The sequence below is a fragment of the Apiospora aurea genome, assembly GCF_038362705.1.
Source record: "Apiospora aurea strain CBS 24483 chromosome Unknown utg000006l_segment0_segment0, whole genome shotgun sequence".
NCBI lineage: Eukaryota > Fungi > Ascomycota > Sordariomycetes > Amphisphaeriales > Apiosporaceae > Apiospora > Apiospora aurea.
In genome coordinates, this window is record NW_027117393.1 from 2,792,439 (window position 1) to 2,816,354 (window position 23,916).

The 23,916-nt window shown below is 55.2% G+C and overlaps 5 protein-coding genes across 5 annotated transcripts; 1 reads left to right on the plus strand and 4 right to left on the minus strand.

Moving 5' to 3' along the window:
* Nucleotides 1-179: 179 nt before the first annotated feature.
* Nucleotides 180-7,720, minus strand: PG986_009438 (uncharacterized protein; the record flags this gene model as incomplete). The annotated part of the gene is made up of 3 exons (XM_066845660.1): nt 180-2,702; nt 2,754-6,784; nt 7,711-7,720. 3 exons carry the CDS (start codon nt 7,718-7,720, stop codon nt 180-182), a joined length of 6,564 nt encoding a protein of 2,187 aa, XP_066698058.1.
* Nucleotides 7,721-9,753: 2,033 nt separating this feature from the next.
* PG986_009439 (uncharacterized protein) lies at nt 9,754-10,920 on the plus strand (the record flags this gene model as incomplete). Its single annotated transcript, XM_066845661.1, has 1 exon — nt 9,754-10,920. One exon carries the CDS (start codon nt 9,754-9,756, stop codon nt 10,918-10,920), a length of 1,167 nt encoding a protein of 388 aa, XP_066698059.1.
* Nucleotides 10,921-11,582: 662 nt separating this feature from the next.
* On the minus strand, nt 11,583-13,865 carry PG986_009440 (uncharacterized protein; the record flags this gene model as incomplete). Its single annotated transcript, XM_066845662.1, has 2 exons — nt 11,583-13,323; nt 13,378-13,865. 2 exons carry the CDS (start codon nt 13,863-13,865, stop codon nt 11,583-11,585), a joined length of 2,229 nt encoding a protein of 742 aa, XP_066698060.1.
* Nucleotides 13,866-16,615: 2,750 nt separating this feature from the next.
* PG986_009441 (uncharacterized protein) lies at nt 16,616-18,244 on the minus strand (the record flags this gene model as incomplete). Its single annotated transcript, XM_066845663.1, has 1 exon — nt 16,616-18,244. The coding sequence occupies one exon, from the start codon at nt 18,242-18,244 to the stop codon at nt 16,616-16,618; it is 1,629 nt and encodes a 542-aa protein (XP_066698061.1).
* Nucleotides 18,245-19,279: 1,035 nt separating this feature from the next.
* PG986_009442 (uncharacterized protein) lies at nt 19,280-23,370 on the minus strand (the record flags this gene model as incomplete). The annotated part of the gene is made up of 3 exons (XM_066845664.1): nt 19,280-21,185; nt 21,286-22,074; nt 22,166-23,370. Coding segments are annotated over 3 exons (3,900 nt in total), but the record flags the coding sequence as incomplete, so codon positions are not given.
* Nucleotides 23,371-23,916: the final 546 nt, after the last annotated feature.

Sequence of the window (23,916 nt, forward strand, 5' to 3'; positions counted from 1 at the left end):
TCGAAACGAATGGAAATAAAGACAAGAAGAGAAAAGCCGGCCGACCCAGACTGTGGTTCGCTTCACCGGCACTGTTCCCCGGGTGGTGCGAAATGTCCCACTGCACCCACACAAATTACGATGCAAACACGCCAGAGGATCAACCGGATGTCGCCCTGCCTAAAGATGAGAAGGCGCTACTAGCGCCCGTATCTATCAGGCGGCTGGCGACCATCGTACATGTTGCGGTCCTGAGGCCGCAGTTGTTGCTGAAGGACTGACTGCTGGTGCTGTTGTTGCTGCTGCGCTTGTTGCTGCTGCTGATGCTGTATTTGTTGCTCCCGAAGCTGCACCTCACGCATGTCTTGAACTGGAGTTGCGTAGGCGCTCCGAGCATCGTAGGCGCTGGGTGTGTAGCTCCTCGGCGGGCCCGGGTCACGGGGATCCCTACCCGGCACTGGCGTGGCGTATCGAGGATACACCGGAGTCTGAGATGGCGGTGGCTCCGGGGCCCGTGATACAACAGGCGCGTATTGAGGCTGCATGGGAGGTTGCATCGGCCGATGTTGATAAATGTCTCGTGTGTCGCGCAGATTCATAGCATCCCGAGGGTCATGTCCTCGAGGCGGGGCGGGAGGGGCTGCCCAAGTAGCTTGTGGCGGGACAGAGCTGCTGGGATGAGGCGGCTTAGGTGTTGTTGCGTGTTGTGCAGCCCAAGGTGACTGAGCAGGCGGGGGCTGGCTCATTTTGGGCGGTCCCCAGCTTTGCGGTTGCGGTTGCTGTTGCTGTTGAGGCGGCAAACCGTGCGCGGGATGTGATCCTGGCCAGCCCATTTCCCGAGCAGCTATCTCACGACTCATATTCCGACTGTGTTCCATCTCGCGACTCAAGTCCCGACTATGGCCCATCTCCCGAGCCACCATCTCATGGCTCATAGTTCGAGTATGACCCATCTCCCGGCCCATGTCGCGCGCCATGTCGTTTCTCATATCACGACCCATATCACGAGCCATCTCACTTCGCATATCGCGAGCCATCTCGCCTCTCATATCGCGAGCCATTTCGCCTCTCATATCGCGAGCCATCTCGCCTCTCATATCACGAGCCATTTCACTTCTCATGTCGCGTGGCATATCACGGGCCATATCTCGTCCCGACGGCGGTGGTGGCGGTTCGTGGGCACGTGTAACCGGGACATGACCATACTGAGGTGGTGGCGATGAGGCGGATGGGGCTTGTTGAGCAGGTGCACCATAGCCATAACCGGGTTGAGGCTGGTAAGGCATCGGGGCCGCCTGGACCTGAGGAGGGTACGGGTGGCTGATCTGCGGTGAGTTCATGGCCTGCTGATGCGGAGACGGATATTGGCGCTGCCGTCCGAAATAATCGCGTTCAACTCGCTCGGCCTGAGGGTCTATAACCATATGCCTGGGCGTGCCCAGTGGTTGGTGCTGTGGTTGCGGCGAGGCAGTGGCATACGGCTTGAGAGATGGCATTGACGACGGCGCTGGAGGTGGATTCCGGCCATAAGGAGGATACGCTTGTGCTTCAGGCATCTGCTCGCGTCGAACGTGTGACGGCGGCGGCGGAGGTGGAGGAGGCCGACTATTTTGCGGCGGCGGCGTTGGTGATGGTTTCGCTACGGCTGCCGGCACTTCGCTCACTCTCTTCGGCTGTGGAGGAGGAGGATCATTGTTGAGGAGTGACATGATGCTAGACGTTTTGCGTTCGACAGGACGGGGCGGCATGGACGGTGCAGCTGGTGGAGTTGGTTGTGCGGGCGGCGAGTTGAAGTGTTCTCCTGGGCTGTTGAGATCGGTCACGGATCGTGACAACGCGGACAGAGGCCGTGTGGCAGGAGGTGAGGGGTTCATATCATTAAAGAAACGACCAGGTGGTTGTTGGAGAATAGCCTGGAAGGGCGCTTGTGACACAGGGGGTGCCACTCGCGGGGGGTCCGGATGCCGAATAATAGGAGAGTTCTCTTGTCTCAGAGGCTGCATGCGGCCTGGGCCCGGTGAGGGTGCAAACGTTTCATACGGCGAACCAACGTCGGGTTCCTGCTTAACACGCAAGGGGGGCGCGCGCTCTGGCTGGCGAGGTTGTTCCTTTGCTGGTTTGAGCTCCACCATCTGTCGTTCGGGTTGAGAATCCATCATTGAACCAGGCAGTGGGTGTCGTATGTTCAAAGATTCGACAACAGGGGTAGAAGGTTGCGATATCTTCTGAACCAGTGGAGTTCTCGCAGGCTGCTGGAGAGGGGGCTCGCGTTCGTTCCTCTCCGGGTACCCAAACGGTGCACGCACTGGCCGTACGGAAGGGGACATTGCTTGCGTCACAGGTTGAACAAGCGTTTGAGAAGCCGGCGGAGCTGTGACCGGGGACTGCTGGACTAGAACCGGTGTCTGCGGAGGTTGAGAGAAGGGCGATTGTGCCGGTTGCGGCTGTGCTACAATGGGTACATTGAAACGACCTGCCTGTGGTAGTGCTGGTGGAGGTGGTGGCTGCTCCATCTTTGGCGGAGGCACATCTTCCATTGGCGTATCAGGCGTGCTTATCGGGCGATTGGTAGGCGTCGATGTATCGTACCGCTTCTTGACGTTTGGAGTAGGCGTGGGGGGCGGTGGAAGTTTATCTCCACGCGCTTTCGCGTTCTCGGCTTCTGTCACCATATTCTCCCATTCTGGATTCTCTCCCTTCTTACGGGCGTAGTAATTTTTAACCTGTGATGATTGTTAGCATTGGCACATGCAGAGGAGGAAAGGGCGACGTACCATCACCGTAGTCTTGGTTCGCATGTGATTAGCAATGGCGGCCCAGTCGCTTCCAAACGATTGGAGCAGAGCTGGGAAGTCAGCCATCTCAGGTACACTCCAGTAACTCGAGGCCCCGGAATTCGCTTTGTGGTCCGAGGATGGAGTCTGTTTGATATCAAACGGCGTGATAACAGATGGCTGTGGTGGTTCCGGCCTCAACTTCGGCGGGGCCATCACCTCCGAGATAGTACCTGGAATGGGTGATGGCACGGCCCGCTCCGGACTGATAATCGGCTTCGCTGTTGCTGCAAATGGTGCCGGTATAGTGACAGGAGGCACAGCCGAGGTCCCTGGGGTTGCTTCGAATTGGCTAGGCACGTGCGAAACCGCTCCTTGTGCTTGCTGAGTTGCCCATTCTGTTGGAGGTTGGACACGAGAGGTAGAGCGCGAACGGTTGGCTTTGCCAGTAGGTACAGGCGTCGCCGGGGCAGCTGCAAGTGTCTGATTCGCACGCTGTTGCTTCTGTTCCTTATCCTTTGCAGCACGGCGGCCACGCTGCTTACGTTCTGGTTTCTCGCCGTCGTGTTTAGCACCTCTGCGACTCGGAGTCGAGGTTCCCGTAGCCTCACCATCAGTGGCGGGCGTAGCTTCCGAGTTGAACGTGGGGGCAGCTGCACGCCGAGGACGACGCCTCTCGCCATTCTCGCCGGTCTCGTGGTTCTCTTCAGTCTCGGCGTCGCCATTGCCGAGCTCTGAAACCAGGGCACTGGATCTCTGTTTGCCTCGGCCCCTCTTACGGGTCCTCGGCCGTTTCTTGAGCTTCTCCTTGAGATTCAATTCGTCCTTCTCCTTCTTCAAGTAGTAGAATTGAATACTCGTACCGAAATCCCTATTTGGCAGTGGATCAGCAACCTTACCCCATTGCTTGGGGAATTCCAGATACGCCTTCTCAAAGAGGGCAACCTCCTCCTCCGTGAAGTTGTTGACTGGCGGCAGAACCTCCCAAGCTGCCACGATCTCGTTAGGTTCGAGAAAACCTGTGTTGTCGACGTAGAATTCGTTCTCCCTCTCCTCGGGAGTCTGGAACTGAAGCGGTGGAATGGCCTCCTTTGCATCAATTCTGTATTTCTCCTTCTCTGCCCGCTCCGCCCTCTCCCGCTTTTCGTCTTCGACTCGTCTAGATTCTTCCAAAATCCGTTCCAGATCGCGTTCTGATGCATATCTACTGCGCCTTGTTGACTCAGGCTTGGCTTCGCCGTTCCAACCCACTTTATGAGATGGGGCATCAGATGTACCGGGAGTAAATCTTTCCCGACTTTTGATAGCAGCCGGGTCGTTAGAGGTGGTAAAGCGGAGATACGCCTCATACCTTTCAGCATAGTCTTTCTGCAGCCTCTGCTTGTCGGGCAGGCGCTCCATCGCCTTGTTCTCGAACTCGTTGAGCAGGAAAGCGTCGAATGCGGTGGTCGACGAGTTCAAAGACTTGACAAAGTTTTGGTCCTCAAACCACGGCTTATCGTCAAAGTCGGGTAGGCTCGACAGAGGTGGAGTGTTCATTTGCACACGCACAGTGTCAAGAGCTCGCGAGTCCATATCATCTATGTCGGTCTCGTCGTCATCTTCGGCGGGTGTTGGAGTACTGGTGGCACCTCTGCTGCGGTCGGTTGATAAAGGAGGTTCGTAGCCTGGGAACATGGATGACCTTCGAGACTTGGGAGAAGCAACCCCGTTGGTCCGGTCAGTTTTGGGTACACCCAGCAAACTTCCAGGTCGATCCGCCTTTGGCGCCTCAACGATATCTTCCATCACTACATCGCCTTCATCCGCTTTAGGTTTCTCCTCAGCAGCCGCCGGCTGATGATCCATCATATCCACATCTTGTTCAATAGATGGATGGGGTACTTCCGCCTTGGCAGGACTAGGAGGTAGGGGTGACTTCAACATCACCGGCGAAGCCGCTTTCTCCGAGGGCGCCTTCACGCTGGGCGCCTTCACACTAGGTGCCCTCTCACTGGGCGCCCTTACACTAGGCGCTTTCTCGCTGGGTGCCTTTTCACTAGGTGGTTGCTGCTCGGGGGCCGCAGGCTCGTCCTGTCCCCCCATCACCACATCAGCCGGAGCTTCCTCCGGTTGCGCCGGAACTTCTTCAACTGCCACCTCCGGTGGGATTTTCGCGCCGTCCGGTATTGGCCCAACCATGTTTAATAAGCCTTCTGACTCGAAAACAAGCTTATTGACGGCCTCAAGAGATATCGAAACGTGACGGACTATGGCATCAAGCGGGACGGAATCCTCTCGATTTTCCAATTGTTTGAGCTTTGTCTCCGTTTCGCCCATTTGGTCTGCAATATGATCCCCCATTTCCTCGTCATCGGAGTCAGATGCCTGCTCGATAATCGGCGCCTTGATCTTTTTCTGGGGGCGTTTGTGATCCCGGACCTGGTGGGTGCGGAGCGTAGGCTTTCGAGATACTCGGGGCTTCTCTTCACTGGCAGACGGCTTTTGTTCTGTGGCATTTTCCTTGGAAGTGTCATGCGAACTGAGATCCGTCCCTTTACGACCCGGCTTCGCGAATGTGGGCGACTCCTGAGCTTTGAAGGTTTCCTCGGGTTTATGATCTCTATCCCCCAAGGGACCGGCTGGCCTGACCCTCATCTCGCTCTTGTCGAACTCCTCGCCTTCCTCCGTATGATGTGCCCTTCGATTCGGGGCATCGGATGTTGTAGACTGGAAGTCGGCCTGGGTATCGCTACTACGGGGCCTCCTTTCGCCTTCGGATTGCTGATCTCCAGGCCCATCTGGGCGGAATACCGGGAAGCGGTTCGACGACACGAAGCTTTGCGATCTGCTGGCTTTTGGTGACTCCGGGCCTCGCTTTAGGTTTGGATTAATCCACTGCTTGGACGAAGGACCAGGTCGTTGTGCTCGAGGGCCAGAGGGTATCGCAGGACTTACTTCAGAAAAAGCAGCTTTGGACGGCCCAGTGGGCGGTAGTCGTGCTTCGGGAATCGCCGAAGGCCCGGTAGGAGGGCGTTCGTCTTTCAGTGCCCTCGGCCCTGTTGGAGGCGCCTTGACCGTTCCAGTGCTAGCTTCGGAGATCGATGGTGTCCTGTTCGGCACCGACCCAAAAGACGGCGCGGCAGGCGCAATGGGAGGAGGCGAAACATCTCTCGCGGACTGCGGTGGCTCATGCGAGGTTCGATCCACCTTCATACGCATGTCGCGCTCACGAGCCTCACGGTCATCCCGAGAATCACGTGATCGAATATCGCTGTCCATAAATCGGGGGCCCTCTCGGTCTCGATCGTCGCGGTCCCGGTCCCGGAAGCGCCCATCCTGAGAGCGAGCCCTAGGTCCGGGTCCGTATCTGTCGCGATCCCGGTCTTCGTAGAATGGCCTGCCGCGGCCTCGGTCCCCCCAATCTCCCCGTCCCCGTCCTCTGCCTCTGCCACCGAAGCCGCCGCGGTAGCTTTGTGGTCCGAAGGGAGGATCGGAGTTGGAAGAACCAGCAGAAAGTGGGCCATCCCTTGAGCCTCTTCGTGCTCGTTCCGCGTCTACCCCAAGCGGCGCATCACGCGGATCCCTCGAGTCCCTAAAATCCCTCCCTAGCGGTGGCGACCTTCCTCGAGGCGAGGGTCGTCTGCCTCGAAAGCTGTCTCGGTCGCGCCAATCGCGTTCCCTTTCTCGGCTCCGCTCGTCCCGGTAGGGACCATCGCGCCTGTCTCTGAAATCGATGTCGCGATCACGTCCCCGGTCACGGCTGTCGTCGCGCCATCCGCGACCCCGGCCTCTACCTCGGCCTCGAAAATCTCCACCACGGCTGGGACCACTCGGAGCATCTATTAGCGCTCTAGGTCCTCGTGGCGTGTCCCGCGGAAGCGTGTCGCGGAATCCATCTCGGTTGGCCTGGAAGGATGCATTGTTGACACGGGTTTCCGCTGAAGTCCGCCGCGGCCCTCCGTCGCTATACTGCGAGGCGCGGTCATTGTAGCGGTCAGGGGAGCGGTCGCGCGATCTCGAGCGACGTGAATCGCCATCATATCTTGACCCTGCATAGCGGGAAGCCCTAGGACAAGTTGGAGGATGAGTACGGGAGCAACGGTTAGGAGAACGCGTAGGTTGGAACCAAGGCCCCGTGGGTTTTCCAGGACGAGGCCCGTAGGTTCTTTTACGGGGTAGAATATTGTGCATCTGGCCTCATGATCACAAGCGGAATACAAAAAGAACACAATACGAGACGGCAAAGCACGACGACAACGATTTTCAAGTGTATGCAAGAGTGGGTAGGGTTTAGGTGGCAGGAGGTTTCGGGAAACACGTACATGGCCAGTAGGGCTCAGGGACAGCCAAGATATGGGACAGCTCTATTGGGTTCGCATGCGAGCTGGTTCGCGGTGGATGCGCCGGAGTTGAGGTTGATTTGAGCACGCGATGTTGCCGGTCCAGGTGGGCGTCGAGTGGTGCAAAAGGTTGATCGGATGGTATGGTCGAGGTTTTGAATTGAAGAACAGCGAAAAGCGAAAAGCGAAAAGCGAAAAGCGCCAGCAGGGCTTTTCGGGCCTCGATGGCACCGCCTGGTTTATCGCGAGGTCCAAGCCGGAATCAAATAGGTATACAGAAACAAATGCGACCCCTAGGATGCGGCTGGCCCCTTCATTGGCGGTGGTAATGGTGATTGGTAGCGGTCGCGGTTTTGGGGTGGAATCTCTTGAAGGAGGGTTGAAGAGGCTGAAATTGAAGATCTCGAAAACACCTCTGCACAAACACACTCTCGCTGCACACACCACCACTACGCACGCCTACCAAGTACAACCATACCCGTTGTCTCGCGTGGCGCTAGGTGCTTGACGCTAGGCCCGAGCAGGGGGGGGTGGAGGGGAATTAATGGACATGGACATGAACGAATGAATCTCTGCCTAGGCCGGCCCAGGTTATACGGTAAGGTCAAAGGGTGCAAGTGGTGTACTCTAGGTACTTTCAGCCATGTACCGAGCCCCTACAATCTGTCCAGTCCCTCTGGACCTCAAGCTTTGGCGGCAACAAACAACACTTGTAGGTAATGGGCACTCACACACACACACGCACAACAGCCCTGCAGTCTGGTACGACACCGCAGCCAGGCCCCCCAGCTCTGCCAATCGGCAATGATCAATGGAGGGAAGGGGGCTGGATGGACGGATGGATTTGACCGAGGTACCAGGCTATCGAGGTACCTAGCAAAAAAAGCCCTGGAGCCGGCAGATTCAACTGAAATGTACTTGAGGTATTAACCTAAGCCTTTCTGGCTCTTGGGTACCGACAGACAGACAGACAGACAGACAGACAAGAGACAGGACCTGGCAACCTGGGTAGCGTAGCACTATCAGCGTTGCATAACAACCTTGAAGCCTTGGAACCTTGAAATCCATCAAACGGATCAATGAGAGCGCTAGCAACGTTAAAACAAAACCGGCATCCCCAAATCTCGAATCCACTCTACTTTCTTCAGAAGAGCATTACGCCCGCATCTGCAGAATCTGCCACCACCCGACTACTGCATCCGTCGTCTAGGCGCGACTCAAACCTACTTACGTTATGTACATGTAGTCATGCTACCACGGTGTCTAGAAACATTGACACGTTTGTAAACATCTTGACAGGCATTGCCGTCCGTTGGGACCTGCCAAAAGAAGAGAGACAGTAAACATTGGGGGATGGCATTGGTTAGATCGAATGAAGATGAATCAAGCACTGCTGCGGACAGTTTTGTTGGATGGACAAAAAAGGAACGAGAGAAAGCAAAAAGTAACAACACGGCAAGAAAAGTACCTACGTACTTGCTCGCTTCCTACCCTTGTATGACCTAAAACGCCGGCTGGGCATGGGACATGACACAGGGTAGTGACTCAAATCTGCGAATTCGTGGGGTCGACAGTACCGGGCCAGGTAGCCAGGCAGGCCAGGCCGCAAAATAAGGCAAGGGCACACTCACTGGCTTGGAGGTAGCCAGGTGCCAGGTAACCAGCTGGAGAGGTTCCAGTCAGAAGCTCACGCCGAGGACAGACGGACCAGTTCGCCGGCGCTGGACCTAAGTTTTAGCACTCGTCCTTCTGCGAAACTAGAACCCATCTCAATTTTGAATCTCTGGTACAGGCGCTCGCTCTCTTTATTTGATCACCATGCGCCAACCTCTGTGACACATGCCATTGCATTGAGAGGCCATTGACCAAGTGTCATTGGAAGTGTTGGAAGTAAGCATCGTACGAGCCCGGGCTGGAAGGCTGACGCTACCTTACATATGTACATTGATGTATCCAGTGAGGTACTTTCTGCAATTTGTGCATGCATTTGGGTATGTCTCCAATTCTTTCACTGATCTTTCGGCTCCACATAACTTGCCAATTCTTCTGTTGTTCAATGTGAAAAAATGACGGCCAAGCAGCCAAGGGTGGGAAGGGACGAGTCGCAAGCCCCACGTCGAAAACACCACCCGCCAGATGCAATCCAGGGTCCCGGGAGACGGGAGTTGGCGATGGCATTCGAGATTTGCGGGAAAGGGATGGCGACGGCATACAAAAGAATTGCTGGATGTCCAAGAGTCTAACTTAGGCACACCTTTAACCTAATTATAGCGTGTGATTGTACGATTTGCTCCTCCTAAACAGCAGAGATTAGGCGTTGGTCCGACTGAAGAAGAACCTGCTGCAGCGATTCACATCCGTCGTGGTTCGATCCATTATATGGGTCGCTTAGCTATTCTTCTCATCCATGACAAAATCTGGAATACTTGAACGATCTCAACAGTACTAACTATCCCAGGTAGGCAAACACTTGTGCGACCAAATAAAAAAAAGTTTCAAAAGAGGATCTGTAAATACCATATTCTGACTGGACTGATCGTCTCGAAGGGAACAACCGTCCATCCACTGCCCCAAAATATCCTCTCGGGGACCTGCATGAATAAATAACCCAGTCGCAAGACAATTATATTTATTTTTAGTGCGCGCGGGGTGTTAGTCGGAAACACTCATTCCACAAAATGGCTTCACCACCACCACGAACCGGAGGGGATGATGGCAACAACAAGCCCCCTTCCGGCGCCACCGCCGCCGTGCTGGTCCCGTCCGACGAGCTGCCCAAAGATGCGCGAAAAGTCCAAGAAATCGACTTCAACGCCCTCCTGGCCGAGGGCCGGGGCCCCATCACGGTCGACGACCTGATGACCACGATGCCCTTCATGGGCTTCCAGGCCTCCGCCATGGGCGAGGCGGTCCGCATCATCAACGGGATGCGCACGTGGCGGGGCGAGCAGCCGGCCGCAGGTGAAGACGGCGCCGCCGCACCGGCCAAGAAGACCACCATCTTCCTCGGCTACACCTCCAACATGATCTCCTCGGGCCTGCGGGGCATTTTCCGCTGGCTCGTCGAGCACAAGCACGTGAGCGCCATCGTCACGACCGCCGGCGGCGTCGAGGAGGACTTCATCAAGTGCCTGGGCGACACCTACATGTCCGAGTTCAGCGCCGCCGGCAAGGACCTGCGCGCCAAGGGCCTGAACCGCATCGGCAACCTGATGGTGCCCAACGCCAACTACTGCGCCTTTGAGGACTGGCTGATGCCGATCCTGGACACGCTGCTGGAAGAACAGGAAGCCTCCAAGGACTCCGAGACCCGCGTCAACTGGACCCCCTCCAAGATCATCCACCGCCTCGGCAAGGAGATCAACGACCCCTCCTCGGTCTACTACTGGGCCTACAAGAACAACATCCCCGTCTTCTGCCCGGCCCTGACCGACGGCAGCCTGGGCGACATGCTCTACTTCCACACCTTCAAGGCCTCGCCCCGCCAGCTCAAGGTCGACATCGTCGAGGACATCCGCCGCATTAACACCATCGCCGTGCGCGCAGAGCGCTCCGGCATGATCATTCTGGGCGGCGGCGTCATCAAGCACCACATCGCCAACGCCAACCTCATGCGCAACGGCGCCGAGAGCGCGGTCTACATCAACACGGCCCAGGAGTTCGATGGCAGCGACGCCGGCGCCCGTCCCGACGAAGCCGTCTCGTGGGGCAAGATCAAGGTCAACGCCGATCATGTCAAGGTGTATCTGGAAGCATCGGCGTGTTTCCCCTTCATCGTGGCAAGCACATTCGCCAAGAGCACTGAAGCCTCGGCCCAACCAGCTGAGCCAGCCAGTACTCTATAAAGGAGAAGAAAAAAAACAATAAAATTGAATTACCAAGCTTGGTGGCGTTATTTGCTAGAAGTGGCCAAGAGGGGACCGACTGGCCTTCCATTTCACGGATGACCACCACGGATTATCAAACTGGCTGGCAGATGGACAATACCATAGACGGAAATATCATGTATGAAATCGAATCGCGCGAATACGAGAAGCAATATGTCAGCAGAACCTCTTGATTCTATTCCAGCTTGAGGAGAGTTCCTTCTTCTTCTTCTTAGCCACTCGCTCGCAATTTCTTCCACGTAGTAGCCATTTACATCGTCTAACCTGATGTTTGAGAGACAGAGATCCTTTCCCATTTCTCCTATAAGCGTTATATCGCTGCATGGTAGGAGATAAATAGCTTCGTCTTCCGTTCTAAACCCTGCCAGGTTTGTTTGCCTGCCCCTATCACAAATATCGGGGGCGCCAACAACACCGAAATCTAGCAATTGCCACGAAAAAGAAATCTCCCTTTCCATTTCCCCAGTTTGACGCCAGCCGCTAGAACACATTGACAAAGACTCAGACGCTTCCCAGTAACCAACCCCTTACCCTCACACCATTCTCCATGAACGATCACAACAAGTCGCACCCATACGTTCCGTAGAGGGGCGATATCCAATCTAGCCAGTTTGCAAAACCTAGCCCTTTCGCTGCCTCTTATGGGCACGACCAGGGCTATCAGTTAAGTCGTCGCGCAGGATCTCTTCGGTCCCGTTGGGGCTAGGCGACTTGTGGCTAGGGGTATTGGTCTCCATAATACGACTCCCCTCGTTCAAGCCGCCGCCGCCAAAATCATGGGTCGGAAGCGGTTCGGTCAAGGGGTCAAAATTCACAGCATCGTTGGTCGCGTTGCCGAAGTCGAAATCGTTGGTCTCGTTGTGGAAAGCATTGGGGTCAAGGAAGAAGTCCATACCTTCGTCGAAGTAGCTGGTGTTGCTGTCGTCGATGCCGGGGATCTTGCCAGAAGGGCTGTAAGGACCGAGCATGTTTTGCAGCTGGTCTATATGCTGGCTCTGCTCTTCTTGTAGCTTTTGTAGCTGGTCGATCTCTTCCTGCGTTCGGGCCATCTCCTGGACATTGGGCGGCGGGAATGCCGCAGCAGACCGGAGAATGGGAGAAATGGCGGAGCCAGTCGAAGCAGGAACAGGTGGTGAGGCGGATCCCTGGGGATGGTTGTTGTAAGTAGCTGTCGGAGATGACCCGTTGTTGCTCTGGGCGCCCGAAATGAGGCTAAGCATTCGATTTCTCTGATCATCAGTCATCGAATTCGAAGCATTAGCTCCAAGGTTGGGAAGGTCGACGGAGCTGTTGCCCTTTCCAGCATTGGTATTCACATCTTGCATGATTCGCATCATTCCCTCTTGAGGATTTGACTGGAAGTTCTGCCCTAAGTATGTGGGTGTGTTGGCGGCGTCGGTCGGTTGGTCAAACAGCTCAGTGACGGTGCCCATAGGCGGTTGTTGAGAGCCCGCATAAGGGGGCGGCGTGGCGCTTGCTGAAGGAGACCGCTTGAGCGGAACACCTTGCTGAGGGAACGATGGCAGCAGACGCGGCCGGCTCTTAGCCGGGGTTGACATGGCCGCGGATTGCGGTGGTTGCTGTTGCTCCCAATCACTCAGGTCCACCACACTGCCCTGCTGCTGCTGACCCAGCGGCATGTTCAAGTTCGGAATGATGCCAGCAAAGAGATCATTCACATTGTTAACGACACCCTGCTCCTCTAGCGGCTTTCTAAACACGTTGGCAAGAAATGTCAGAATGGCATTGATTGAGTTCTCATGCCGGTTATGCATATCTTGGAAGAGCTTAGCCTGGCCGGCAAGTTGGCGATGTTGGCCTTGCAGGCGGGTAATCTGCATGGCAATAGCCGCCTGTTGTTGCTGCAGGTTCTGCATCTGGTCACGAACGAGAGCGAGGTCCTTCTTCTGCAGGGGGCCGGACTCGGGTGCCGGCAGAGCACGAGTCGATGGGGCTTGTGGGGTGAAGGTCTGGTTGACACTTTCATCCAAGACAACGCCGTCTTCATCGCTGTCGCCATCTCCTTCGTCAGGCCGTTTTGATGACTTCTTTTTGGCATTGCCACTCTTCGGCTTGTTGATAAGCCATAGGAGATTGGGGTGTCCACGCCGGAAATAAGGGTTGTAATACTCGCTGGGGCTCTTGTTCTTGCGCTCGCTTGCCTTCATCGAGTTGTCGGATAGACCAACCTTTTTGTGAAATCCGTACATATTCAATTGACGCACAAAGGAGGCATAGTTATTGTGCTTGAAAAGCTCCGGGATGAGTGTCTTTGCGAACTCATCTTCATCCAGCACAATGAAAGAGTCACCTTTCTCTGACCAGCGAATCAATTCGGTATTCTTGGATTCCTCCAGGAAGCTGTACTAAGTTAGCACCATGTCCACCCAGGTCGCAGGATTCGGCTTTTCTTACCTGTTCAGCTTTTGCACAAACGGCGGGATCTGTTTCCGCTTAGCTTGAGACTCCCTCTTGGCCCGTTGAGCCCGCTCCTCGAGCACTTCGATATTGTCATGCTCCTCGCCGGTGTTGTTGCTATTTTGTTGCGGGACCAGACTCTCGTCGCCGTATGACCAGACGTCATTTTGCTGCGTGTTGAAGTTATGGCTTGTAACCACCAGTTGGTTGTTGTTGCCTCGTCGGGCAAGGGCTGTCGATGGTGTGGTACCAGGCGTGCCGCTTGCGTTGTACTGGGCCTGGGCAGGCGGGGACAGCATCCCGTACGGGCTCAAGTTGTTGCCAGAGTTCTCCATGAAGCTATTGACGTTGCTTCCATTCCATCCGTTCAGGGGATCTGGTGTACTCGTCGGAGGGTAATACGTCTGCTGCTGATGTTGCGGCATAGCTGATGCTGCTGCTGCGCTTCCCTGTGCTGGCCGCTTCCTCGGGTTTGGAGACGACATGGGTACATTCATAGAATGTATATATTGAGAAGGAGGAAGCCCGGTTTGAAGCATTCGGACTGCCCTTGTTCGCGGTAGCTATTGGGGATAGAAGGGCAAAAACCGTCGTGCAGTGTAGAGTTGGGCTTGGGCGTATTTCTCGAGGCAGTGTGTGCCCTCGCTTAATCGCAAAGTACGGCTAAGACTCAACCAGGATGCCGGACGGTCGGCTAGATGACGAGATGGATTGATTCGAGCGGGCTCCAATTGAGACGCAGGCTGCGCAAAAACTTGAACTGGTTGTATTACGGCCGAGGACGGGATGGACGTCGTCGTGGGCTATTATTGTATTCTAATATGAGGGGTATCGTATTTTCGGTGAGGTCGGACCAGGGCAGGTTTGGAATGTCGACCTTCTATTCTCGTCAGATTGCGCCCAAGGCATTCAGCGCACCAGGCGGGCGGCTTGCAGGACTGCGCACTCTCGAGGGATGTATGAGTAATAGTAGCAATCAGGCTGCTGCTACCACACCCACAGCGGCACTGCACCGCACAGATGCGCACAAGGCTGATGCAACCAGCAAAACTGGCAATCTACTGCCTCACGCAAGGCTCCAGCGATGTGATGTCAGCCAATTGGGTTTGCGGTTAACGTGGCGGTCGTCGCGGTTCGGGCGGATTAGAGAGGCGCGCGGGCAGTCGAAAAGTGCGCGGAAATGAAGATGCGCAGATTGTGTGGCTTGGAGTGTCTTTTTTTCGGAGGCAGCGGGAGAGTGAGAGAGTTTGATGGATTGCCAGGTTTTGATTTTTTGTTTCTCGGGGTGGGATTGACTGATTTGATGACTGAAGATAGGCCACCATCCACACAAGAAGCGATCACCCCACACTGACCGAAGTGAGCAGACCGTCCAATATATGCCCCCCGCAGGCTCAAGTGTGTATGTATATCAAAGACCAGAGAAGAGACACGGGCACAATACAAGGACAAAAACGCAGGACAGAAGATTGAATCAGCGAGGCCCGCAAGAAGAACGGATTTGGGTATACGCTGGCGTGAGCTTCGAGACAGCCAGGCAGACGCGCTTGGGTCCGGCGATGATGTCGTCTATAGGAAAGACCGAAAACTGCTTCTGCTGCTGGGACCGTTGAAAGCCGGTGTGTCAGACCGACCGAGGGCCCGCGAATATCAAGATAAAAAAAAGACAATCAGGCCGTAGCGCAGATTCGAGAACAGCTGCCGCAATTCTTTTCAGTCAGTTGTGGACCGGTGTCTCGCGCTCTCCCCTGTGTTTTTCTTCGCCTTCTTCTTCTGTTCCGCTCCGATTGTTTCTCCTCTTGTGGGCGTTGACGGGCTTCCCTGGGGAGAAAAAGAAATGTTTTGGCTCAGGTTTTTGCGACTGAGCTCTTCGGACGGTGAGGCAGCTGCGCCCTTGCTGTTGCTGAGCCGGGCGCCGGAGCTACAAGTACAGACAAGTCCAGTAGTGGACACGCACGGGTGCCGCCGTAGATATTTCGCTGTTATTGGCTGAGCACGACAGCAGTACAACCAACCGCGCGCAACCGTTCAATCCGAAGCCCACATGCAACGCTGCAGCCCGTCGAAAGAGGAGGCACCGGCACACTGCGGCTCAAACGAGTATCCGGTATCAATCGATGTGATCCAAGATCCCTAACGGCCGTACGCCCGACTGGTCTCACTACCGCTTGCTGGGATGATATGATGTTCTGTCGCAATCAGGAGGGGAGAACGAACGGCTGTTGCGGATGAGACATGCTGCAGATGATAAACGCTTTGTGAGAAATCGATGTTCATTGCCTTGCATTTGTTTAATATGTCTCGCTCTCTCTGACCGTCTTCTCCTCCGCTGCGACGACCAGACTGAACTGGCTGCCCCTCCCTCCCAGGTTGCCAGGTTGTTTGTTGCTGTATTGACTAATAAGATGCCTACGTACATGTAACTATCCCCGTCCCGCATGCCAGGATCGGAGGGCAGCAAGTATAAAGAGCAACACCGAAGCAGCCAAGTTGACGAGGAAGGGGAAGAGTGCTGCGTGCTATACGCCATCGTTTCGGGGAGATCCTTACCCCTGAACTATATTGCCTCTGATGATCTGGGTTTTGTAGGTGCTATCTGAGATTCGGGACTCTGCTGGCGCTGCTCTCGCACCGCAGCGCCGCAACCTGAAGGACCTTTTGCTCCTGGAGACCACTCTGCCCCATCCACATGTGCTAGGATCCCTTGCCAGCCCAATGAAAGGCTCCGGAGGTGGGCTCCTATAAATACGGCAGAAGTAGAAATAAGGTTTGCCGTGATGATGGTCCGGCAGTGCGGTCTTCTACCAACGGACGTGGCCTGATTGTCACTACTAGTGGAGCAATGGCCGTCACTTCTGGTAAAGCAGCATTCACGTACGCAGGTAATATCCAGACGAGCTGAACATCCATGGATGTCAATGGGCAGAGCGAGCACGATCGCGATCCATGGCGTGGTCTATCGGTAACACGACGCGTGTCAAGACGAGCAGTGGTTCATTTCCAAGCCCCCCCCACATATCATGCATCGTGTTAGTATCTGAGCAAATTTTTTCTGCGGCGCATCTCTGAATAGCTTCAATTTCAATTCGGGTATCATAATGCAATACTGCTACAGTTGTCTGCGCCGAGGACACTACAGGCTCCACTATTCTCGGCATTATCCGCACAGCCTGCACGTACCGCGGGAATGGGAATCGTGATTAGTATAGCGGATCGACGAGAAGGGCAGAAAATTTTACCGGGCCCCCCTGCCTGCCATGGCGCTCTGCCGGGCCAGTTTCTGATTCCTGGCTTGGTCCCATTCACGTCCGCTGGCCCCGGCCCTGGCCTCTTGTTGCGCCCTCTTCTCCTCCTTGAGCGTCCTGGCCTTTTCACGTGGGTCGATCACCACGAGCTCCTCGTCGGCCTTTTTGCGATAGCTCAGGTTCTTACCCAGCTTATCGGCTGCGGCACTGAGCGCGTGGCCCATCCACCCGTCATCGTTGTCGTCCTCCTTTTCGGCCTCGGCATCGGCCCAGGATTGACAGCTCTGGCAGTTCGCAATGAAGTGCAAGTCACACAGTGGCGCTTCCTCGTCCGCGTTGGTGGACGATGGGCCACCTCCACCATCCTCGGATTTAAGCTTGGGTTTCTCCTTTTCTGGCTGGGCCGCCGCCCCCTCCAGCCGCGACTTGAAAGCTTCGAATATAGACAATTCTTTGTTCCCGGCGTTCTCGCCGCCTCTCCGGCGTTTGCGACCGCGTATTGCCGTCTCAGGGATGAATTGCTCAATGCCAGTCTTCTTAGTTTGAGCTTCTGGCTCGGCATGCACGCTCCTCTTCATTGATGCTTTGAGGGCCGCAATCTCTTCGTTCGCCTGCTCCAGTGCAGACTTCTTCTTGGGCAGCTCGAACTCATATAGGTCGTCGTCGTAGCTTGGCTGTCGCGCCTCCTTTACTGGTGCGGCCTTTGTTTCTGACTCCGCTCGACTCTGGGGCCGTGATTCCCGGATCGGCAGGGGTTCGCTAACTTCCTTCACGGGAGATTTGTCCTTCTCTGCGGTCTTCTTCGGCTTTGCGACGCCTGCCACTGGCTCTTCGTCGATGTCCATGACAATCCGCGAGTCGAACTTCTTCGCCTTTTTGATGACGGGCCCGGCGTCAGCGTCCCCTTCCTCATCCCCGAAACTCAGCAGCTTCTTGCCACCCTTAGCCTGTTTCTTCTTCTTCTGCGTCGGTGCCGTAGATGTCTCCACTTTGCGTGCTGTTCGTTCCCGTTTCTTCATGTCCGTGAAGGGGTTCACCAAAATCTCCACCCCCGTTATCTTGATCTGATACATCGGGCGTTCGGTTCCTTCGGCCACTTCGGACTCGCCCATGCGCGCAAGGTTGTAGATGGTGTCGCCCACTATGCGCCCGAATACTGTGTTCTTGTTGTTGAGCTCCTCGGCCTTGTCGAGCGTGAAGAAGAACTGGCTGCCGTTTGTGTCCGGCTTTCCCTCGTTTGCCATGCCCAGTAGTCCGCGCCTGTTAAACTTGAGTCTCGAGTGGAACTCGTCCTTGAAGTTCACGCCCATGGGCCCGGCGTTCTTTCCGCGCCGCTGATCGGCTGGCCAGGGATCGAGGTCGCCGCTGAGGGCCTCGCCGTCGAAAATTGACTCGCCTCCATTTCCGGTCCCGGTCGGGTCACCACCCTGGATGATGAAGCCCGGAACGAGTCGGTGAAATATTGTGTTGTCGTAGTAACCATCGAGACATAGTTGCAAGAAGTTTCGGGATGTGAGGGGAGTCTGCTTGGCGAAAAGCTCTACGGAGAGATCTCCCTGGTTGGTCTTGAGGATAAGCGAGGCGGTCGGTTGCGGTTCCAGGTTGTAAATGCTCGACATGATGGCGATTGACAAGCCCCTAGGCGCAAACGAACGCGCTGTTTCGTGCCAGGTTCGACTGCCAGGCTAGAATGTTGTCGTAATTGCGGAGGAAACCAAGACTACTGGGTTGTCATTCCCGTCAGTCGTCGTGGCCGGATTCGTCGAGGGAATGTGTGATGATGTTGGTAGCTCTGGGTCGCCTCATCGCGAAAAAGGCCTGAAGGCCTGGCTTGGGCTTTAGGTTAAATCTTATCTTATCGGGCTCTAGGTTAACTGCTAACCACCTAAATGAGCTGATGCGGAGAGAAGCTCAAGCTCCAGGGGACTTCTCCACCAATTGCACGCCTCAGTTGTACTACTCTAAGTATTCTTACCTGGGTATAGATCAATATACGCCTCCACATGTCCGTACTCCGCGCCTTTCCTGTACCTTGAATGCATATTCCATATAAGCACGTATGAACTGGGACCCAGAAGAAGCTTGCGTTGACTGCATTCTTTCAATTAATCATTGCAGCATTAGTCGTTATATTCTACCCTTGGTATGCAGCGTGGTGAACCTTTCCCCTCCCTCTCTGCCCAGCCCAGCAGCCTATCTAGAAGTGAAAGATGACGACCTCGGTGCATAAGAGCAGCTGTCCGTAAAGCAAAATAGAGCCATTCTCATGCGAAATCCTCAATTCAGAAACAAAACAAAAAACCCAAAAGTATAAAAAAAACAAGACATTAACGAACGCCCTTAACATGCGGGGTATGTTTGATGGATGCCAGACAGGAACCGATAAAGGGGGAAATCCCTGGAAAAGAGAAACACATCCAAACTCCATCCACGATCCTTTGTACGCCGGCAAGCCGGCCAAAGCGAAGGCTTCTCTGGCCTTATCTAGATGTACCGAAGCCGACGCTGGCTGACAGACGTGGGCGCACAGAGAGTGAGCTGTTCCCCTAGCTCAGTCGTCTCGCGCCGCTGATAGGCCGTGTTGAATGCCGCGCTCCAGGTGGTAGGAACACCGCGCGTCGCCGCCTTTAAGCAGCCTGTCCGCCCTTTCCTCCTCAATCGCTAACGAGATCGTCGGCGACCTCGTCCATCTGATCAAAATCACAAGTCCGACCCTGTCTATAATGCGACGCCAACCCTAACTCGGCCCGTACGTCACTCTGAATCTTGAGGAAATACTTGCGCAAACTTGCAAGCCCACGTAGAAAGCCGCCATCGGGCTCATCTGGATGCCGTGGTGGGCACGGCTTATGCTGCCTCAGGTCGTCCGGTGTGACGCTATTCGCAAAGTCGGCAATCTTGAAATCAATCTCCTTCTTGTCGCGTCGCCGCCGCCGCCGAGCGTCGGCCGTCTCCTCCGTATCCGTCGCGAAGTCAGTCGTCGAATCGTCGACCATAGTGTCGTAATCGTCCTCGTTTGTGTCCTCGTCATAAAACATTAGGAGACTTGCCGCGTAGAACCGATATCCTCGCAGGCGCCTCACCGTCTCTTCGAGCTGGTTGAGTTTCTGCAAAATCTTGGGGATATGTCGCAGTACACTCGAGTCATCAATGCCGTTGGACAAGAAAAGCGTAAGCGCCTGTTGGAACTCGTCGCCTGCTTTGATGTTGCGGCCATAGTACTTGTCCTTGAAAAGGTATCTTTGTTCCTTCACATCCCATGTTTGTAGTCCACAAACACGGACACCCAGTTCTCGTGAGGTTGTCCCTGCACACTTTCGCCTCTGCGACTCCCGCTTTTTCGAGGTTGCTTCCACTCCGTACTGTCTAGTGCCCATCTTCAGGTCCATGATGCATGGACGTTTCATGCCCGCTGTCAAATCCTCCAACAACAAGAAGAACTTGATAGATTCCTGCCGTGTTTGGGCTTCTTTGGGATTGACAGGTCTGGGGATCTTCTTGACTTCCAACGTTGGGCTGGGGAACTCGGACGCTCTTGCTGAAGAATAGCTTGATCGTTCCATAGTGGACATTGCCTGTTCCCGCTCCGGCTCAGCGGGCGAGAGTACGTGGCTGCCGTTTGCTTCTGCATCGCCCTTGTACCCAGCATCGTCAACATCCTCGAAGTACTTGAGAGCACCACGGCTTCCGGAGACATCATTCGGCCTTCTTCTTAGGCCAGTTCCAGAGTATCGTCGTTTGCGCCGCTGGTGCGGGAACTGATTGGTCATTGTGTCAGCCTCGGGTGCACTAGTTCCTGTGACATCCTTGACCTGTTCCGTGTGGTCAGCCTCCGGGTGGCCGCCCTCCTGCCCAAGATCGCTTTGGGTTTGAGACAGCTGGGGCATGGGGCGCAGTGGACTATGACCATGTACTAATTCGACAGAATTGTTTGACTCAGTTCGGCACCGCTCCAATGCAGGATCAGAGGCACTGGATCGTATAGAGCCGGGCTGTGCATGCCTGCGCGGGATAGAGCGCTGGTGCGAGGCTGGCCTCTGGTGTCTTTGAACTGCAATGGGTTGTTTCAGGAACGCATCGTTGAACACTTCGTTTCGCAGCCGCTTGTTCACAGTTGTGGCCCCCCAGCTTTTAGCATGCCGGTCCTCAAGTGTGGGCCGCCGTACCAGTTCGCCGTTCACTCCCCGGTTTGGTTCGGATGACTTCTCGATTGAGTCGATGCACGCAGCGGCATCAGATTGGCTCCTTGCCCGCTGTGGTGGGCTTGTTCCTGAAGGCTGCAGAAAGCTCCGAGGAAGGATATGCTGGTTGTCCACAAATGTTACAGTCGGAATTGGTGTTGGTCCAGACTGCATTGATTGGCTGATGACTCTGCGGTGTTCTTTTGCGGCCACTGTCCCGGCGAGTGAGCTCTTAAGCAACTCGGGGTACAGCCGGTCATCAGCTGGCTGAACAGCGTGGTCGGTATCCTTCTCATCAGTAGCCGGATTCTCGTCCCTCTTAATGATCGATTTGCGTCGTGGCTGTTTCTGAAAGGTGACATTGAGAACACCAATATATCTGCAAAAAGCATCAGTCATCGTATTCAACCACACCAGTAGATACAGAAGAAAATGGTACACCGCATCACGGGGGAACTCTCAGTGGGAAGTAGTCTAACCTTGGCAGAAATGGCAAAAGATCGCGGTGAAACCGCTCAATGTTCTCATAGAACTTATTCTCGCTATTGTTCAATTGCTTACACACAGCGCGCTTGGAGAATCTCCACAATGTCGTGTGCCCACCAACCTGGTGTTTGTAAGGGATGAGCTCAATCGCCTCCAGAGGTGCTGCAGGCTCGATTTGGTGGTCATGCACGTGAACTTGGTCTTCATGGATAGCACGAGATGTTCTACTGGGGGCGCAGGCCCTCTCACCGTCTTCATGGTCGTCTTCGATCGCATTTTCGTGGTCCGCTGGGCCATCTGCGCCTCTGGCAAACCCGCTGTCGCCATTTTCACAAGGGGCTTGCCCAGACTCATGGTGATCTGGTCCACCGTCATCTTCAGGCTCATTGGCTTTAACAAGCCAAGGGCCAGGGCCCTCTGGATTGGAGCCTCGATGGACTGGCGCGGGCCTCCCTGCCGTTTCCCTTCGCGGCTGAGCCTTGTTCATTCCTTCCAAGCCTTGATGCGGCACGAAGACAGCTGAAGAGATCTTCTCTTCGCCTGAGAACTCTCCTTCCTCAGGGGTCTCATCGTTCTCAGCCGCAGAAGGCAGGCCCCTCCGTGGCTGCGTTTTGCCATCTTTTAACGTAGCGTCTGTATCGGGTGTGTCGTGTCCAGCTTCGGGTGACTCTGGGTACTCTGCTGGGGCATGGTTTTGATCCTCCTCGTCAAAGACATCCGAAGTTCGCTTGACACTGAAATAATCAGACTCCCCTGCCTCAGACGGGGATTCAACGACAGAGCTGGCAGAGGGGAAGGAATTTGTTCTTCCCGGAAAGCGGGGGGCTCCGGAGCTCCTGATCTATCAGGTTTGCGACATCGTGAGCAGATGACAGGGATGAATTAGCTTCATGATGATATGGTGTGTTCCTGTTATCTTTGCGCTTAGCCTGGCCATCAGGCAGACCTTCTTTGAAGAAGCGAAGACTGTGGCTAGCTTTGCGGCTGCGCGTGGGCTCCACCCCGGCCAGGGCTTCGGCGATGGACTTTTCTACCTGGCCGGCTTCGGTATCGACCAGGTCACCATTGCCGATTGACCAAGCTTTCTCAGGGCCCATGGAGAGTGTGCGTTCTTGCCTCCATGTCCTATACTGAGCACGCGTATCTTCAGAAGCCGTATGGCCATTGGACGTGACGATTGTCGAGTTCTCGTCGCCGAAAAGGCGGGAGAAGGATGCATCGTCTCCGTTGGTGGTCCCATTGACGCCCGAGGCAGAGGTCCTGATCTCCTTGTATGTCCGCTCCAGAGATCTGGGCCTTCCCTTGGGGTCCGATATAGACTCATGGGCCGTATCGAAACGCGTGTCCGCCAAGGCCGGCATGGCAGGCGTGCGAAAGGGTACTGCAGACGCGTTGTGGCTATCTGGTGACGTTGTTTGCGCACCAGACGACTCGGGGCTTGTAGAGGCGTGGTCCGAGTTGGTTGGCGGCGTTAGGGATGCGCCGCGGCTCTGATTGGGCAAGACATCGCGAGAATCGGTTGTGGGCCGAGGTGTCGGCGCATCCGGAGTGTTTCTGGGCTGGCTGTTGTTGGCGACGTCGTTAGTACGAGTGGGACTTTGCTCAGGACGTCGCGTATCTTGCTGTTGAGTATGAGACGGCAAGGAAGATAGGTTAGGAGGAATGCCTCGAGCAGAAGCGAGCGCCTGGGTCAGCAACGAAGGCCCATTGGATCTGAGGGAGACAGTGGGAGGTCTCGACTTTTTATTATTACTTGGATCTGCGACTGGGGTGGAAGACTCAGAAGAAGAAGAAGAAGAAGAAGAAAGGGTCGATATGGAAGATGTACTATTAGGCAAAGAAGTACTTGTACCTGGCCCCGCAGGCGAGACATTGCCGGCAGGATGGGCGGGGAGAGGTACATGGGAATGAGATACAGGAACCGGGGAGGTAGAAGTAGTATGGGTGTCATTCGTGGTCCCAATGATAGCGGTTACAGCTACAGATTCAGGTTCAAGATTGGGACTCGCGCTATCCACGTCTGCCACCACATTGCTTATGCCCGTTGCTGTAATTAGACCCACGCCCGGGGTGCTAGCGCTGGTAGTGGTAGAAGAAGTGATAGGGTGAGGGGTGAGGTGAGGGTGGTGATGGTTGTGCGGAGGGTGGTATTGGTGCTGGTAGAGATGGTGCTGGGCCGGGCGCGATAAGCATCTGCTGCTGCTGCTGCTGCTGTTGCTGCTCCAGCTGTGCTGGATGCAGATCAGGAGAAGAAGATTGGCTCATCGGTGCAGCGCATGCGGCATTTTCGGGGTGAAAAGGCGGGCTAGACATGAGGTAAACATCTGGCGAATGCTAGGAGAAGTGGGAGAGAGAGGGATGGTTCGCAGCAGCGTGGTGAAATGTGTGTGGTGTGTGTGTGCGTGTGTGGGATGACCCCGGGCGCTATGCTATCTCTCTCTCTCTCTGTCGACTCGAATGGCAGGGGCAGGAGGGGTGTGGAATCCAAATGATGGACGGGTGAAGCCGCACACAAAATAATGAGTGGGAAAGGAATGATATCAGCGGTTTTGGGGGCGGATTTCATGGGGGTGGGAAAATGTGAGAAGTCAGAACCTTGGAAAATGGGAACGCGAAGAAAAAAC